General features: G+C 31.8%; 1 protein-coding gene across 5 annotated transcripts in view; it reads right to left on the bottom strand.

Moving 5' to 3' along the window:
* LOC145334274 (glycerol kinase 3-like) overlaps positions 1 to 16,937 on the bottom strand; it is a 159,711-nt gene that overhangs the window by 62,599 nt on the left and 80,175 nt on the right. For all 5 annotated transcript variants that reach the window (XM_080179664.1, XM_080179665.1, XM_080179669.1 and 2 more), the window contains exons 3-9: positions 15,441 to 15,521; positions 7,439 to 7,544; positions 3,995 to 4,041; positions 3,443 to 3,504; positions 2,797 to 2,836; positions 1,231 to 1,306; positions 670 to 753 (exon numbers count right to left, since the gene is read on the bottom strand). In XM_080179664.1, the coding sequence (XP_080035790.1) occupies positions 670 to 753; positions 1,231 to 1,306; positions 2,797 to 2,836; positions 3,443 to 3,504; positions 3,995 to 4,041; positions 7,439 to 7,544; positions 15,441 to 15,521 (496 nt within the window). The remainder of the gene's footprint in view (positions 1 to 669; positions 754 to 1,230; positions 1,307 to 2,796; positions 2,837 to 3,442; positions 3,505 to 3,994; positions 4,042 to 7,438; positions 7,545 to 15,440; positions 15,522 to 16,937) is intronic.

Raw genomic sequence — 16,937 nt, forward strand, 5'->3', positions numbered from 1 at the left:
CAAAACTGCTTTTTTTGTTTTTAGAAGATTTAAATAAGAACATAAATGAACAAATAGACTATAGAGAAAAATAAAGATTAAATTGTTTGTTATGATCAGAAGTTTGACGTACATAGTTTGTAAATAGTTTATTGCGGTTGCGCCCCCCCGCATCTAGGGACTCTTTCCTCGACGGGTTAAGAAAGGAGTAGATACATAGTCTAAAACCATCCCGGGACTATTGTAAAGCTTCCCTATAAATGAGAACTCAATCAGTTCTGTTGTTATCAAAATCTAAAGCTTCAGACAAAAAAACCTTACTACTTTAGTAAGATAGATAGATAGATAAATACAATGATATTTATATTGTTAGGTGTTATAAATATTTAGATAGATAGATCTCTACCTGGATGCCTAAAAGTTAAATTCCATAGAATCCATGAATCAGCTGTTCCAATCAAATTATAATGATAGATAGATAAATAGATAATTCTAATCATATTTATATTGTTAGGAGTCATAAATATTTGGATAGATAGATCTCTACCTGGATGCCTCACGTCATATTCTATAAAATCCAGGAATTAACTGTTTCAACCAAATTATTTTGATAGATGGATAAATAGATAGATACAATGATATTTATACAACATATGGTCAGGAGTCATAAATAGATAGATAGATCTCTACCTGGATGCCTCCAGTCAAATTCCAAAGAATCCAGGAGTCCACAGTTCCAAACATAACTGTCTTCTTTTCAATTGCTCCTTTAACCTAAATAATCAGGGATAGATAACTGTAAGATATATTGAAGTACATCCCCATTGATGATATACAAAATTACCCCTTCTGTAGATTACAATTAGTGGCTGAAAGGTTTGGACACTCAACCTTTTGAAATAACCAATAAAAAATCAGTAAAAGTCCCCTAAGCCAACGAATAAGAAATAAGAAAACATCATTAAAAACTGTGTGGACTAGTGTAATTAACAGACCTTTGTCCCCTTACTTACAGGATAAATTACTCTACACAAAAACATTTGTTTAAACAGACAGAAATGTTTTTTTTTTAATTTTGGATAAAAAAATCTTTATTTAAAAATGTAAGACGCGTAGCATTATCGATGACAGAAGGCTGTGCGATCAAGGTATAGGCCCCGTAGGAGTTAGTCATAGAAAAAACAAACAAAATTGTATTGGTGTGCTCAACAGGCGCATTGAGGGGAAGCACTAACAATTCTTAAAAATCACCTCTGGGTTATTTTTGATAAGCCATAGAAGTTTTGTTGCAGAAAAGTAGGTGGCTATTGGCAGTCCAGTTTTAGTCCTGGAAAAAAACATACCTTTAATCAAACAAATATAATAGTGTAGGCATTAACCATAAATAAAAATAACAGGATGTATATCTGTCTGTCTGTTTGTAGCAAAGAATCTTACTAACCGCTGAACTGATACTGTTTTAATATACAGGGTGCGGCACATAAATCAGGAAAAATTCAAATTTTTAAACAAATGAACATAAAATCATCAATTTTAAAGATTTTATTGAATTTTAAAAACTGAGAGGTAGAATAGGTATATGACTATTAGATTATTCAAAAAAATGGCGGCCAACCTAATTCACCGCCTCTACCCGCCTCCTTAACCGCCGGCAGGTCCAGGTAAAAATGTACCTGTCCAAGCTGGCGTAGTTCTCCTTGATATTGGCAATGAGGGAGGTCTTTGTGGTATGGGCACGTCTATTGGTGCATGCTTCAAAGTAGCCCCAGGCCCAAAAGTCCATTGAATTAAGATCGGGCTGCTGGGAGGCCACATTTCCTTAGAAACGTACCCGTAGGATCCCAAATTCGCCCAACTTTCAAGCTATCCTTAGACACGGAGGCTCTTATTTAGACCACAGTTGAGCTAGAACGACGTTCTTTACCTTTTTAGAAATGGCATGAAGTTTCAGCTAGGGTTACCAGCGCAACCCATAGTCTAAAATGAGTTTTAAAGTTCGTTATAGGTCCCTGAAGTGAAGAACCAAGAAATTTTCACGAATTTTCACGGTTTTTGATGTTTTAGACATCTCAAAATCTGCCCCGTTTCACTTTGCTGGAGTACTACGGCCAAACCATTTCAGATAGAAAGCTCTAGTCTTTTCTAGTGTCTTACTTATGTATCTAACAGTATCCCCAGCAAGTTGCATAACTCTACCTTACCTACAGATGGGCTGAGGCCAGATTTAGTGGGACCTAGTCGAGAATCCAGATTAAACCACCGCCGGCGCATTTAGAATCTGCCTTGTTGTACATATGCGCGGCCAGCTCGTTGTACACGTCCATCTTCGTCCAAAGACTTTTTTTGTGCTAAAAGGTCATTACCTAAGCTTTTTATAGTGGGGTCAAACGTCCTGATTGGTCAAGTAATTTTGACGCTATGGCCGTTTAAAAAACGTCCGGATTTATGTGCCGCACCCTGTACAGTGAAATTTATAATTAGGTTTATAACTATTTTTGTGGAGAGTAACACTAACCTCCCAAGAGAATTAGCCCCTAGAAAAAAGACCCCATTATTTTTATACCTAAAATTGAAAATAGGAAGGGGGGGGGGGATTCGACCCCCCACCTCTAGAACCGTTAGTTTCTAATTTAAATGTCATATGGTTTCTTGTTTGAAGTAAAATATCTTTAAAATGACTTAACCAATTACGTTGTGCTTTTCAGAGCAGCTTTACAGAGATCTTTGGATGTTTAAGCCTATTGCCCCCACCCCCCTCACAAATACTTACCCTAAGATAACAGGGGCGCAGCCACTTTTATTCTTTCTTTTATTTACCTTAGGTAGTCTTGTCCAAACTTCTCGCATAACTCTTTCACTAAAAAATAATAATCTTGTATGGCTTTTAAATCGATTAGAACTGGTTCTGAACCATGGTGAAAAATAATGTATCGTTTTTTCACGAATAATTTAATATACGTCATAAAATTAGTACAAGTTTTGTTAACCTCGATTTAATCTGATAATTTTTATTTTACTATACACTAAAAAATGTCTATAATACGATACGATACGACGTTTATTGGTCTATAAAATCTTCACAAAAAAATTACAGTTTATATTGTTAGCTTGATATTGCTGCTAGGCTACATAAAGGATATAATGAAAATACGGGGTTATAATTTATTTAAATGTTAGAATAGTTATTTCTTGCATCGTATTATAAACAGCTTTCCGCGGATATAAAATGTAAAATTATAAGATTAAAAACAAGTTTTTAGCTCCGAGGTGCCGAAGGCACGGTCTAAAAAAACAACTGGTATAAGTGTACATTTTTATATTCGTAGAAAACTGGATTTAATACGCTAGACGCTATGCTAGCTTTTTCGTATGGATGAAAACCGGTTCTAATCCACTGGATATTAATCGGTTTCGAAGCCATACTGGAAAACCAATTACGCGTAGAACAAATGAAAACAATTACCTAAAGTTCCATTTCTAGCGTCGCACCAAACAATACTAGGACACAGTGGTTTGCCTGTAGTTCTAAATAAATTTAACTTTAGAAGATTTTTGAAAAAATTTTAGCAGATTTTTTTCTTACCAAAATAGACACCCAAAAGAAATAAATATGAAATGTTTTTAGTCGAAGGCCCCTTAGGGCCAACAAAAAAGGTTTTAATTTTATGATTTTTATTTTAATATTCGTGGAAAAATGTCTGTAACAAGATGCTATACATGAGTTTTCAGTTTGGCTAATCCAGCGGATATTAATCGGTTTCGAAGCCAACCTGGAAAATTTATACTTTTACCGTTAGCCTTTTTACGAGAGCTTAGAAATACTTTAAGAGATATGACAATGAACAATAAATTGATACAAACCCCCGATAGATTTAAACAAAATTACCCCTTCTGTAGATTTTTAAAAGTTTAAAACCAACCAATCAAAATTCATTTAAAATAACCAAAGTTCTTGAGCCAAGATGAGGTGTTTATAAAACTTTGGGTACCAGTGTATTTTTAAAAAATATTTTACCTATCCCAAATTATGGTGCTCTCTCTTTGATTTGTCAATCCAATAGCCTAAAATTATAAATTAATTAGAAAAGATTATCGCCATATATTAATGTTTATCTATCTATCTATTCATCAATACTTCTACTCCATCCATCCATCAATCTATCTATTATTATATTTATATATTTGACTATAAATCTATCTATCTAATTATCCATTTGATTATCTTTTTAACCATCTATTAATTACATAAGTATATGACAATCTATCTAAAAAGATAGATCAAATATCTATTTGTTTACTATTTACCTATTACTCCATCTATATAATTGATAATTTATATATCTATTTATTGATCTATCTTTTATTTGATATGTTATCTATCTATCTATCTATATTTGATTAAACATTTATCTATATTCATCTATATATTGTTTATCTATTCATTGATTTATCTATCTATCTATATTATAATCCATCTATATGTTTGATTATTAAACATCTAACTATATATTGATCTATTATCTATCTTTATCTCTCCATCTATTGAACTATCTATCTATTTCTGTCTGTAAAATGATATTGTACAATATTAAATGTATATTATTTACAAGAACAAAAGAACATATCTATATATCTATCTATCTATCTATTTATTTATTTATCTATCTATTAATCTCAGTCTGTAATAATAATATTGTATAATGTTTTATATTAGTTACAATATATTTATCAAACTATCTATTGATATATCTATCTATCCATTGATCTATCTATATAACTATCTATTTATTTCTGTCCAGGAGTAGCTTTTCTAACAATAAAATCTACGAAAAATCACGAAACCTTTCAAAGTTTTCTACCAAAAATCACGAAACCTTTTAAAGTGTTTCATTTAACTAAAAAGGTGTGAGTAAGAAGAAGAGGAAAAGGGGAAGGGGGCTGTGGGGAAATTTTCCATGAGAATTGTTTGTCAGAATATCATTTCCTTGTCCCTGATTTCTGTCAGTATAATGTTTTATGTATATTATTTACACAAACAAAAGAACATGTATTGATTAAGACTGATTTCTTCGTGTTATATGGTTAGACTTCATTACAGCATAAAATCAAAGTTATACATATAGCCAAATATTTATGCATGTATGTATTATGAGGCCGTTTGTATGTGTATAGGGTACTTATTTGAAACTTTTTGGTACTTGGTTTCAGGGGCGTCCAAGCTTTTTTTTTTTTTTTTGGGGGGGGGGGGTTAAATGGCGCAAATTTTTTTTACCCCCCCAAAAAAATTTTACCCCGGGGGTAAAATTTGCTTGGGGGGGGGGGATAATTACCCCCCCTGAAATCTGTTGGCAGGAGTAAATTTTGTTTAACCCCCAAAATTTTAATTTAAATTTTATTAAATATTTAGTATTAAAAAAATTTTTGTTAGAGATTTTAATTTGGGGGGGGGGTATTTACCCCCTAAAATTGTTTTGGGGGGTAAATACCCCCTCCTAAAAGGTTGGGGGTGCCTACGGCACCCCCAGGGTAGGGGTAGATTTTAAATAGGGGGGGGGGGGTAATCCCCACTTTACCCCCCCCCCCCCTTGGACGTCTATGCTTGGTTTATCTAAAACAGAACGTAATCATTAGAGATGTTAATATATTTATTGTCCATAGACTTATTCATTAAGATTGTTATATTTTGTCAAAATCTTATTTATATTATCTTCTTAACTACCCTATTATAAAAGTAATAGGATCCTCACTAACCACTGAAACGATTCTCCTTCACAAAGGTCCTAGGAAGGATTACAAATATTTTAGGGAATGGTACCAAGAAAAATTGCCCCTAGAAAAAAATGACCACCCAATTTTTTCCCCTAGAAATTAATGCAGGGGGGTGGGGAGTAGTCGACCCCTCCTCCCCCACCTCAAGTGCCCCTAGATATAAATAAATAAGGATTTGGTTAAGCTACATTAGATAGACATATTCTGAGAAAAAGCTATGGTGCATGATTATAATGGTCAAGGCATAAATAAATACTAATAAATAGCCAATAAAAAAGAATAAATAATAGTTCTTTATTGCATCGTATTATAGACAGTTTTCTGCGGATATTAAAATTAAAAATTATATAAAATTAAGACCAGTTTTATTTGCCCCGAGGGGAAGAAGGACAGGCTAACAAACTTAACAACTTTGGGACATTTATTGAATTTTGATTTTTTAGTTCATAAAGTTGAGTGACTAAACTTTTCAACCACTTTTTGTAATCTACAGAAGGGATAATTTTGAGCACATATATTAATCGGCCATTGTCTCATCCCTTCAGATCACTGTAGAAATTACACGTGACAGACACACATCCTATTACAAAAAAAAACGTAAAAAAATATCAAAAATGTTAATCCTATTAGCAAAATATATTTCATTGTTCAAGTACTTCAAATAAATATTTTTCCAGTATGGCTACGAAACCGATTAATACCCTCTGGATTAGAACCGGTTCTCAGCCACAACGAAAAAATATCATGTATAGCATCGTAATAAAGACATTTTTCCGAGGATAATAAAAAAATCAGAAAATTAATACCAGTTTTGATAGCCTAGACCTTCGGCCCCTTTAGGCTAAGAAAATTTTTTTTCTCTCATATATTTTTTTATTCTAATATCTGAGGAAAGCTGTCTATAATGCGATGCGATAAATAACTCTTATTGACCCCTTTGGAGTATTTCTTAATTGAAATAAAATCAGTAAATTTGGATTTGAAGTAGCTAAACCTTTTTTGTAAACAAGTCACCAAGGAGGGCGGAGGGGACCGCAATTATACTCGTACCCAAATATTTACATACACTTTCTCTCATTCTCTGACGTAAAAACTAAATGGTTCACTTCACTCAATATTTTAAATTTCCAGTAGAAACGTTTATCGTCCTAGGGGATGTTCATCGATTTATTGTTTTTTTTGTCTTATCTCTTAATATCCCTACTCAGCGCCTATGACCTCCCCCCCTTTTACCCCAGATTATCGAAGAATTGAGGGAAAGTATCACTTCTTCAATCACCCCTTACGTAGCCAAATTTTATTGATTTAAAAGTTTGTACACTCATAGTTGGAAAGCCACCAAAAAAGATTTTTAAAAAGTTCCCAAATTACTTTAAAAACATTGGGTACCAGTATAATTCACAGTCCACTGTCCTTTCTTTCCCTCTCCTGGTTTAACAGAGAGGAAGGGGACATTTGGGCTGTTCATTACACTTGTCCCCAACGTGTTATAAACATATTTTATTCTTTAGCTAAAAATCTTTAGTCACTTTCATCGAATTTTGTTTGGTTGGATCATTAAGTTGAGTGTCCAAACGGTTCAACCACTATTTGTAATATACAGAAGGGGTGATTTTGAGTATCATCATAGGGGAAACACATCAATTTATCGGCCATTGTCTTATCCCTTTAGATCCCTGGGGATTCCTACCTTAATATCCTGAATGGTAGAACCAGTTTTTGTAAGTTGCGCAGCCACAATTTTGATACAGTCTTGCACAGAGGTCCACAGCTCTATGGCGTCCTGCTCCATCCATCTGAAAAATAATGGATATATTGTAATTGATGTTGCATTAGATTTCCATTTACTCTGATAAAGTAACAATAACGATACATTCTTGCACAAAGTTCTTCCTCCATCTATCTAAAAACAATGTATATACATATATTGTAACATGGAAGTTGCACTAGATTTTCATGTACTCTGATAAAGTAACAATATTAATACAATCCTGGTCCACCCATCTGAAAAATAATGGATATATTATAACATGGATCTTGCACCAGATTTTCATGTACTCTGATAATGTATAATCATGATACATCCATCCATCTGAAATATAATGGGATATATTGTAATGGATGTTGCACTAGATTTCCATGTACTCTAATAAAGTAACAATATTAATACATCCATCCATCTGAAAAATAATGGATATATTATAACATGGATGTTGCACCAGATTTCCATGTACTCTAATAAAGTAACAATATTAATACATCCATCCATCTGAAAAATAATGGATATATTATAACATGGATGTTGCACCAGATTTCCATGTACTCTAATAAAGTAACAATATTAATACAAGCTTACACAAAGTTCTCCTTCCATCCATTTAAAAAATAATGTATATATTATAACATGGATGTTGCACTAGATTTTCATGTACTCTGATAAAGTAACAATATTAATACATTCTTGCACAAAAGTCTCCAACCATCTGAAAATAATGGATATATTATAACATGGATGTTGCACCAGATTTTCATGTACTCTGATAAAGTAACAATATTAATACATCCATCCATCTGAAAATAGTGGAAATATTATAACATGGATGTTGCACTAGATTTTCATGTACTTTTAATGAAATGATACTCGCATCTGGCTGAAATGACGATAAACCTATATGCCACCATTACCCCATCCCCTCTCACCTACTGAATAAACGAACTGACCAAAAATGAGGTTCATATTAGCAACCTAGATCGACATTAAAATTGTCCCTTATCAATACATCCACTTATTCTAATTCATTATTTTAACATACATAAAAGCGAAGAAAATCAAAACAGAAGAACGAACACTAACAATTGTAGAGTATACTCACATAGAATATTGAAATATTTTCTTAGGTCAACAAAACTAAAATCTATCTTATAATTTTTAATTGAACTATCTTCAGAAAACTGTCTATAATACGATGCGATAGAGAATTTTTAAGTTTTTAAAAATTGTCTTTTAAAACGTGAGTAAATGCGATGCGAAAGTCTAATATACTCTAATTAAGTGCAGGTACGTTGTCTAATATATTGTATTTTAAAAGCCAAAAAACAGCCTACCGCTATTTTTTTAACAATCTATACAAAAATAAAGTTCAGTTTTTAGTAAACACAACCGAGCCAAGCTAAGAAAAAGGGAGACTGCCAAGCTGAACAACGGCGCCTCTAGCATCTAGGGGCTCTGAATTCGCAGTGTGGGATAGGGAGCAAAAAATAGCATAAATCCATCCCAAATACATTATTTCTATAAATATCCTAAAACCACCATCATGGGACATATATGAAGCTTTCCAAAAATTGGGAACTGTTTTATATCGTGTGATAGGATCTACTGCTTATGTAAGATCTTACCCTTTTATAAAGATCTTTTAGTTAAATCTTAAAAACTTATAATATCTTTTAAAACACAGTAAAAGGAACAAAACCTTACAATTGCCAAAATTAACGTCAATTATATTTTTTTGGGTAGCGTAGCTACTTTATAATTACAATTGTCTATTCTATCTCTCCGTCCAAATGTAGAGAGATGTAATTTTAGGCTGTTATTAAGAATAGACCGATAGAGAAAAATTAGAGGCGGACATCACTATTAATGAATTAAAAGAGTCACTTAATTCAGCTAATTTAAATTCTAGTGTAGGACCAGATGGTATTCCTTATAGAATGTTGGTTAAGTTTTGGGACATTGTAAGCTTTCCTTTAATGAGAGGTTTTAAAGAGATGATTAATAAAAAACAGTTAAGAGGCATGCTAAGATTTGGTAAAATTAGACTTATAGCCAAAAAAAATGCTGACCTTTCAAAAATTAAATCTTGGAGAACAATTTTTTGTCTATCTACTGTGTATAAAATTTTCTCTGGGGTTATTGACAATAGGTTAAAAAGAGTAATTGACAGAATAAATATAAGATCACAAAAAGCCTATTCTTCTAAATACACTATTCAGGAAAATTTGATTCAAATTTATGAACTTATTTCTAAAACTTTAGCTTCCAACTCGTCTCTAGCAATTGCATTAATTGACTTTCACTCAGCCTTTGACTGTATTGGACATAAATATTTAAAAGATGTATTAGAATTTATGAATTTTGGCCCCAATATGATAAACATGATTTTAACTTGCATGAATGATAGATTTGCCCACATTCTGACTGATACTGGAATAACACCTAACTTTCCCATGAAAGTTGGTTATATGCAAGGTGATAGGCCTAGTCCTAACATATTTAAAATTGCCCTAACCCCTTTATTACTTACTATTTCAATTAACAATGAAATTGCAATTCCAAGAGCTATACCTTTTAAATTGACCGACACAGATACACAGCCAGACCCTGAATCAGCATTTGCCGATGATTGTAATGTTGCATTTACTCCTACAGCCATTGCTTTAAGAACTATTTTTCAAATTCTTACCTACTTTGCTCAAGTTTCTAATTTAAGAACCAATGTTAACAAAACTAAAAATTGTATTATAGGTAGGAAGCCACCAAATGATTTTTTTCTTGAATTGGATTCAATTGGTATTGAATTGGTTGATGATTTTGATATTTTAGGTTTACATTTTGATTCAAAACTGTCTAATATGCAAGATAATTGGAACAAAATTGTCACTAAACTGTCAAAAGTTAGAAATTTTTGGGCACTTTTCTACCTTACTACACCTGGAAAAATTGCAATTATTAAGGGATTCATGTTACCGTTACTGAATTATGTAGGGGCAGTTGTCTTTCCTTCTGAAGAAATTATTTCACAAATTGAAAATATCATTATTTCTTTCTTAAGTCAAAGTAGACCAATTGCAAAATCTAAAATCTTTTCAAGTGTTGAAAATGGAGGTTTAGGAATACCAAAAGTAATAGATTTTTTACGCTCTTTAGATATTTTAATGTATAAAAAATCTTTATCTATAGTAAATACTTGGTCTTTAGAAATAAAAAATACGAGATGTCAAGCAAATGATCCATTTTATTTCAATGAAAAATTAGATAAGAATATTAATCCCATTTTATCTAGAATCATTGAATCATATACAATATTTTCAAATTCATTTTGGCTAAACCATGACAACATAAAAGACATGAGAATTTTTAAAAATAACTTTTTTTGCAATAATGAAAAACAAATTGTAAGTAGGGTAATTTTTACAGAAACAACATGGTTACGCTATGAAAATGATATAAAGTTAATTTGTTTTGGAGACCTTCTAAATACTGATAATTTATGTCTAGATTATAGAAACTTTAACATCAAATCAAAGGTCAATTTTAATTACATGGAATATTTGAGACTTAGGGGATTTGTTCAGCACAATATTGCTATATATGGGTGTAAACTTTCTAAACCCCAAACTAAAATTAGTTCACTATTTTTAAAACCAAAAGTAAAGTCAAAACATTTTCGTTACTTCTTATCGAATGATGATCAGAGGATAGAAAAGTGTAAGTCTTATTTAAATAGGTATAACTGGGCGAAAATCAGAGAATTTGACATAGAGAGAGAGCGTAAATGGCAGAAAGTATGGACTTTGTCCTTTATTCCAATAAATATACGAGAATTCTCGTTTAAATCTATAAACAATTATAACTATTTTAATGCTAATATCGCTAATTTTAGGCCAGAGTCTCCAGATTGTACACTTTGTATACTAGACCGGAATCTACCCGCACCCAAAGAAACTGCCCAGCACTTTTATCTGGACTGTCCTGTCACAACTGATATTACTACCAACTACTTTACAGACTTTCTACATAATATTCAACTCAATTTTGACGCAAGCTGGCTGTTAGTAGGAGTTCCAAAAACGCTCACAAGTAAAATGATAACTGTTTTAAATATTGAAATTATACTTGTGTTATATTTCATCTTTCAGTCAAGACTGAAAAAAAAGCTTCCATTAAATTCAAATCTACTTGAATTTATTTCCTTTCAAAGGAAATTTTTGCTTAAAAACAAACAGTATAAACAAGGATATGAAAAATTAACAACAATTCAATTTGACCCTGGATAAATTTTATTCCTACTCTGTCTGTTATTCAGCTATAGGGTAAATACCTAGGTAAGGGACCAGTCGATAATGATCCTTCATTAATCCTCTGGCGACTCTTAAACCTAACAGGGTCAGAGCTGTCTACTATCAGAATACCTGTCCTTGCCCCACTCATCTTAATTCAGTCTGCCAAGCACATCTTATATGTGATACACTATTTCTTTGAGGCTTTATTGATGACTGGGCTCAGGGAATACCACAGGATATCTGACTTAAATTAAAGGGGCAATAACAAGGTAAGGGACCAGTCATCCTCTGGCGACCCTTGTACCTAACAGTGTTAATAAAACTGTCCATGCCCCTCCCTTACTTATTCAGTCTGCTAATCACATCTTAAATGTGATCCATTATTAATTTATGAAGACGTAAATTATGACTGAACAAAGGGAATGTCACAGTATGTAAAAAATCTTTTCTTATAACCAATGTAATTTTGATATGATATTCTTTAATATATGTGTACATAAATAATTTATATCCATTTTTTTTTTTAATATTGTGAATGACTTTTAAAATAATATTGATAAACTTTAAATGTAATTTTTGTATGTAAATGATAAAGACAAATAAAGAATCAAATAAATAAAAAGTAATTTTAACAAAAATGAACAACGAAGTAACTTTTAAACTGAAAGATTCTAACTTCCTTCCTACGTTGTATTAGGTCACATTTAAGCATTCAAAATTTGAAGATTCGACAAATTTTTTTCTTATTTTTATATATTTTTACTTGTATTTTTTTTAAGTTAATGTAAAATGAATAAAACGAAAATATTTTACAAGTTTAAAAATACCAAATAGATAGATAAACAAAGACAAAATAATTGAATTTTTTAATATGTATTAAATTTTGATAATAAATTGGAATGTTAGGTGGAAATATATGTTTTATATGAAAAAAAAAAAAAAAAAAAAAAAAAAAAAAAGAATAGACTATTTTTTGTGTGTTTAAACTCCTTAAACAATTAGTAACAAAAGTCTTGTATTACATTTTTAATATAGAGAACTCGTGATTTGATTCTCTTTCTGCTTTCATTTTTATGACCTCTAAACAAATGCGTTATGACTCACTTTGTCAGTTTGTCCAGGCATATGATTTTAAAAGATTCACTGCTTATGGATGCTATCATCCTTGTTACAAAAAGTCCTACAAGTTCAGGATTGAAACAAGAACGAAACATAAACTGCGAACCAAAAAATAAGCAAATATGAATTTTCAGAATAGCAGCTTTATTATTCATTTAGGATGGTTTAACACAGTTTCCACTGTTAATTTTTTATTAATCAGCACCAATGAAGCACAAGATCTCAAAAACAGCATTTGGGAGAAAAACTGGTGAACCAAAAAGATATGCAAATCCAAAACTTGTAACCAAAATATTCATCTACATTCATATTATATTTACAGTAAAATCATCCTAATCCTAAAATCATTATGAAAATTCAGATTTGCCTATTTATTTGGTTCGCATTTATGTAGTAAATCAAATGGATATAGGATACGCGTGGATATATTGACAGGGGAAAATTCGTCTTCAATCTAGGTTGCTAATATGGACCTCATTAATAGGCCAATTCGTTTATACAATGTGGTAAAGGGGGATGGATGGAGGGTATCGCTATTTTAGCCAGCTGCAAGCATCACTTTATCAGAGTACATAAAAATAGGGTGTAGCATCCAAGTAATAATATATCTATTGCAATTAATAAAAAATACTGGACGGGGAAAAAATATTGGGCTGTTAATTAACAGGAATCTAAAGACAATGGCCAATGGTCTCTAGGGGCGTAGCTGCTAGTACTATCGTAGATCATAAAATGACAGCATTAAAGGTTTTTAAATATATTTCAAACCAACTAATCAAACCCTATAACCTGAAGAGTAGCTACAAATGCTTTAAAAAGATTCAATTCGTTTAAAAGTCTTCAGTTTTGAAAGTATAAGACAAAAAACCCGCATTTCTATTTTTTTTTTAGGATTTCGATTTTTACTTTATTCAAGTATATGATTAAATTAATGAATATAAAATATACGTGGATATTATGACAGGGGAAAAATTGTCGTCGATTTAGGTTACTAATATAATATAAATCTCATTTATTGGTCATTTCGTTCATTCAAGAGTGGAGCGGATGAAGGAGATAAATGGGGAATATCGTTATATTAGCCAGCTGGGAGTATTACTTTATTAGAGAAAATGAAAATCTGGTGCAACATCCAAGTAATTATATATCGATTATTAGTTTACAAGAAATGATTCATTGGTTGCACTCCACAGAGAGGGAGGGGACATTGGACTAGAAATTTTGCTAGTTCTTTAAAAGCGTTGTTATTCTGTTCTAGCAGTGTCCAAACTTTTCCACCAATAAATCTATAGAAAGGGTAATTTTGTTAGTAAATTAATATTATAAGCAGCGAAACTTTATCTGAAAGTCACTAAAACATACTGAAAAATTAATTTTCTACAAATAATATGATAAAAAATTATGAAATTAATTCCAGTATTTTTGGCTCGTATCTTTGACCCTTTGGGGCCAACAAAATTGAAATTATTATTAAAAATTTTCCTATCCGCAGAAAGGTATCTATAATACGATGCGATATATTAACATTTTGAGGTGCATTTCTTCAGAAGTAGATTATGTAAAAATTTATCAATAAACGTAAAATAATGCATCTCATATTTTTAACAAAAATCTTTTATAACATATTAATGTTTGTATAATTTTAAAAAATAACAAGTTTGGGGGGGGGGTTTGACACATTTGCGTAAATCTGGTGTATAGGCGTTATCTTTGGACTGAGAGCATAGGTTATAAAAGATAAAATCGTTTTTATATGATGAATTTTCCCAAGTTTTCAAATTTTTTGGATAGGCCTCCTGGTTTAGGGGATGCAGGCCTCCAATTTGTATCTGGACAGGTAAAAAATAAAAAAAACATAAAGCCTATACACCGGGTTTACGCAACTGTGTCAAAACCCCCCCCCCCCTTAGGTCTAAATGTTGCGAAACATAAAAAATTAATGTTTATGTTTTTTTTTGTTTGACCTGTATTTCTAAGGGATAAGACAATGATGTGTAAATCAAATAAAAACCAATAATAACATAAATAGAGAACCAAAACTTTTTAATTTAGCGAATGAAAGATAAAAGTATACCGTTGGTATAACTGGTATAATTTACAGTCCAATAACACTTAACTTGGTTTGACATGGCCATATTTTAGTTTAGTTTAGAGGCCTCTAGGGGGACTTTTATAGATGGGAGGGAAGAGACCCTCAAACCTCACCAAAAATAACTAAAAACCTGTTCTGGACCCGTGAGAAGCTTCCCTTTTAAGGAGAACCATATCGATTAAGCAGTTAAAGAGTACCTATATTACACATATTCAGATATACTGTTACCTAAAAGGACTTAATGCACTGTCGTTATGTGTGTTAAAATATAAAAGATTTAGAGCTCCCAAACTAGTTTGGGTTATTTTTGGTTGGTTATTAATCTAATTATTATCAAATTATTTAAATTAATCTACAACCCTTTCCCTCTTAATGTTTAAGTTAACACTAGTAGATTTATTAAGACATAGTTTTCACTTACCCTTCTTGTGGACAAAACTGCTGTACTTCAATCTGATGGCTGGCTACCACGTTGATTTTGCCGGCTTCGAACACGATAACCCTGAAAAATAAGAACATTGTTATACTCTTCCTTGAAAAAATAAGGGGGGGGGGGGGGGTAATCTAACCCTCCAAAACTTCTAAAAAAATTTAGAGCTCATATTTTTTTCTAGTATTGCTTCGAAACAAATTAATATCTGCTAGATTAGAACCAGCTTTCAGCCATACTGAAAAATCGTGTAAAACATTGTTTTACAAATAATTTCCATCAATATGAAATCAATCTTACAATTTAACAATTTAATATCCGCGGAGAGCTGTCTATAATACGATGTGATAAAAAACCATACCCGAACTTTACTTTACTCTTCTTTTTTCCGTTGGTATTCTTGTACATTTATTGAAATACAATAAAACAAGGATGATAATATCCATAAGTAGCAAAGTTCAACAACACGGACAAAGTAAGTTATAGAGCATATTGAGATGATAAATAGAAAATCACAAGACTTTTTATTTCAACTAGCGGCTTAGCCTCTAGGGGCTTTGCCCCAAGAGGTAAGAAAAAAAATTAAGTACATCTGGCGCTGCAACCACCATATTTTAAATTAATTGCATTTTTAAAAAAAATTTAATTAATTTTCTATGGGGTTTGGGGTGTCCCAACCCCCAAGAAAATAGGTTAAAACCACCACAGGACCAGTAGATATATTCCCTGAAGATTATAATCCAATCGGTTAAGTGGTTACCGAGATCTTAAGGGACAGACAGACGGACAGACATCAAGCTGCTTTATATTATAGATTTCTTTTGTAGCTTGACTGACATACTAACACACAAAGGAAGCCTATTACTACGAGAAATATTCACAAAAACATCTATCTTAAACAAGACCCGAGAAAATCATGTTTATGAAGGACAAACGGACATTTTAAATTATAGAGAAGCTTCGCAATCTTATAGTAAGATGTTACAGATGCATTATCTTGTCAATTGTAGCAAAACTTTTTCTGTTGCCATTTCTGACATAAAATGCGTAGTTATTATTTAATGCATTTTCATATTTGCATCTTTTCCTTATATTATACGAAGCTTTTTTATAATTAATCCACCCAGCCATTTTCAATTTTAGTCGTTTTTAGTTAAGTAAACAGAGATGGAGGGAAAAATTGGCTGTTTATTGTAATAACGGTTTCTTATCCGTTGATAAAACAACTTTGGGGACTTCAGGAAATTTTATTTGGTTGTTTCATTAAGTTAAATGCTTACAAGTTACAACCACTAATTTTAATCTACAAAAAGGTAATTTTTGCGTATTATCAATTTATCATTGTGGATGTACATCAATTTATCTGCCATGGTCTTATCCCTTAAGATTCCTGAATTGTAAACCTTCCGAGGATCTATGAGAAGCTACGCTGTATCTATTCTACCATATCTATTCAGGGGTTGGCGATATCCTTCGGTACAAACAAAC

This window comes from Acartia tonsa, chromosome 12 (assembly GCF_053477335.1).
Source record: "Acartia tonsa isolate MP-2025a chromosome 12, ASM5347733v1, whole genome shotgun sequence".
Taxonomy (NCBI): domain Eukaryota; kingdom Metazoa; phylum Arthropoda; class Copepoda; order Calanoida; family Acartiidae; genus Acartia; species Acartia tonsa.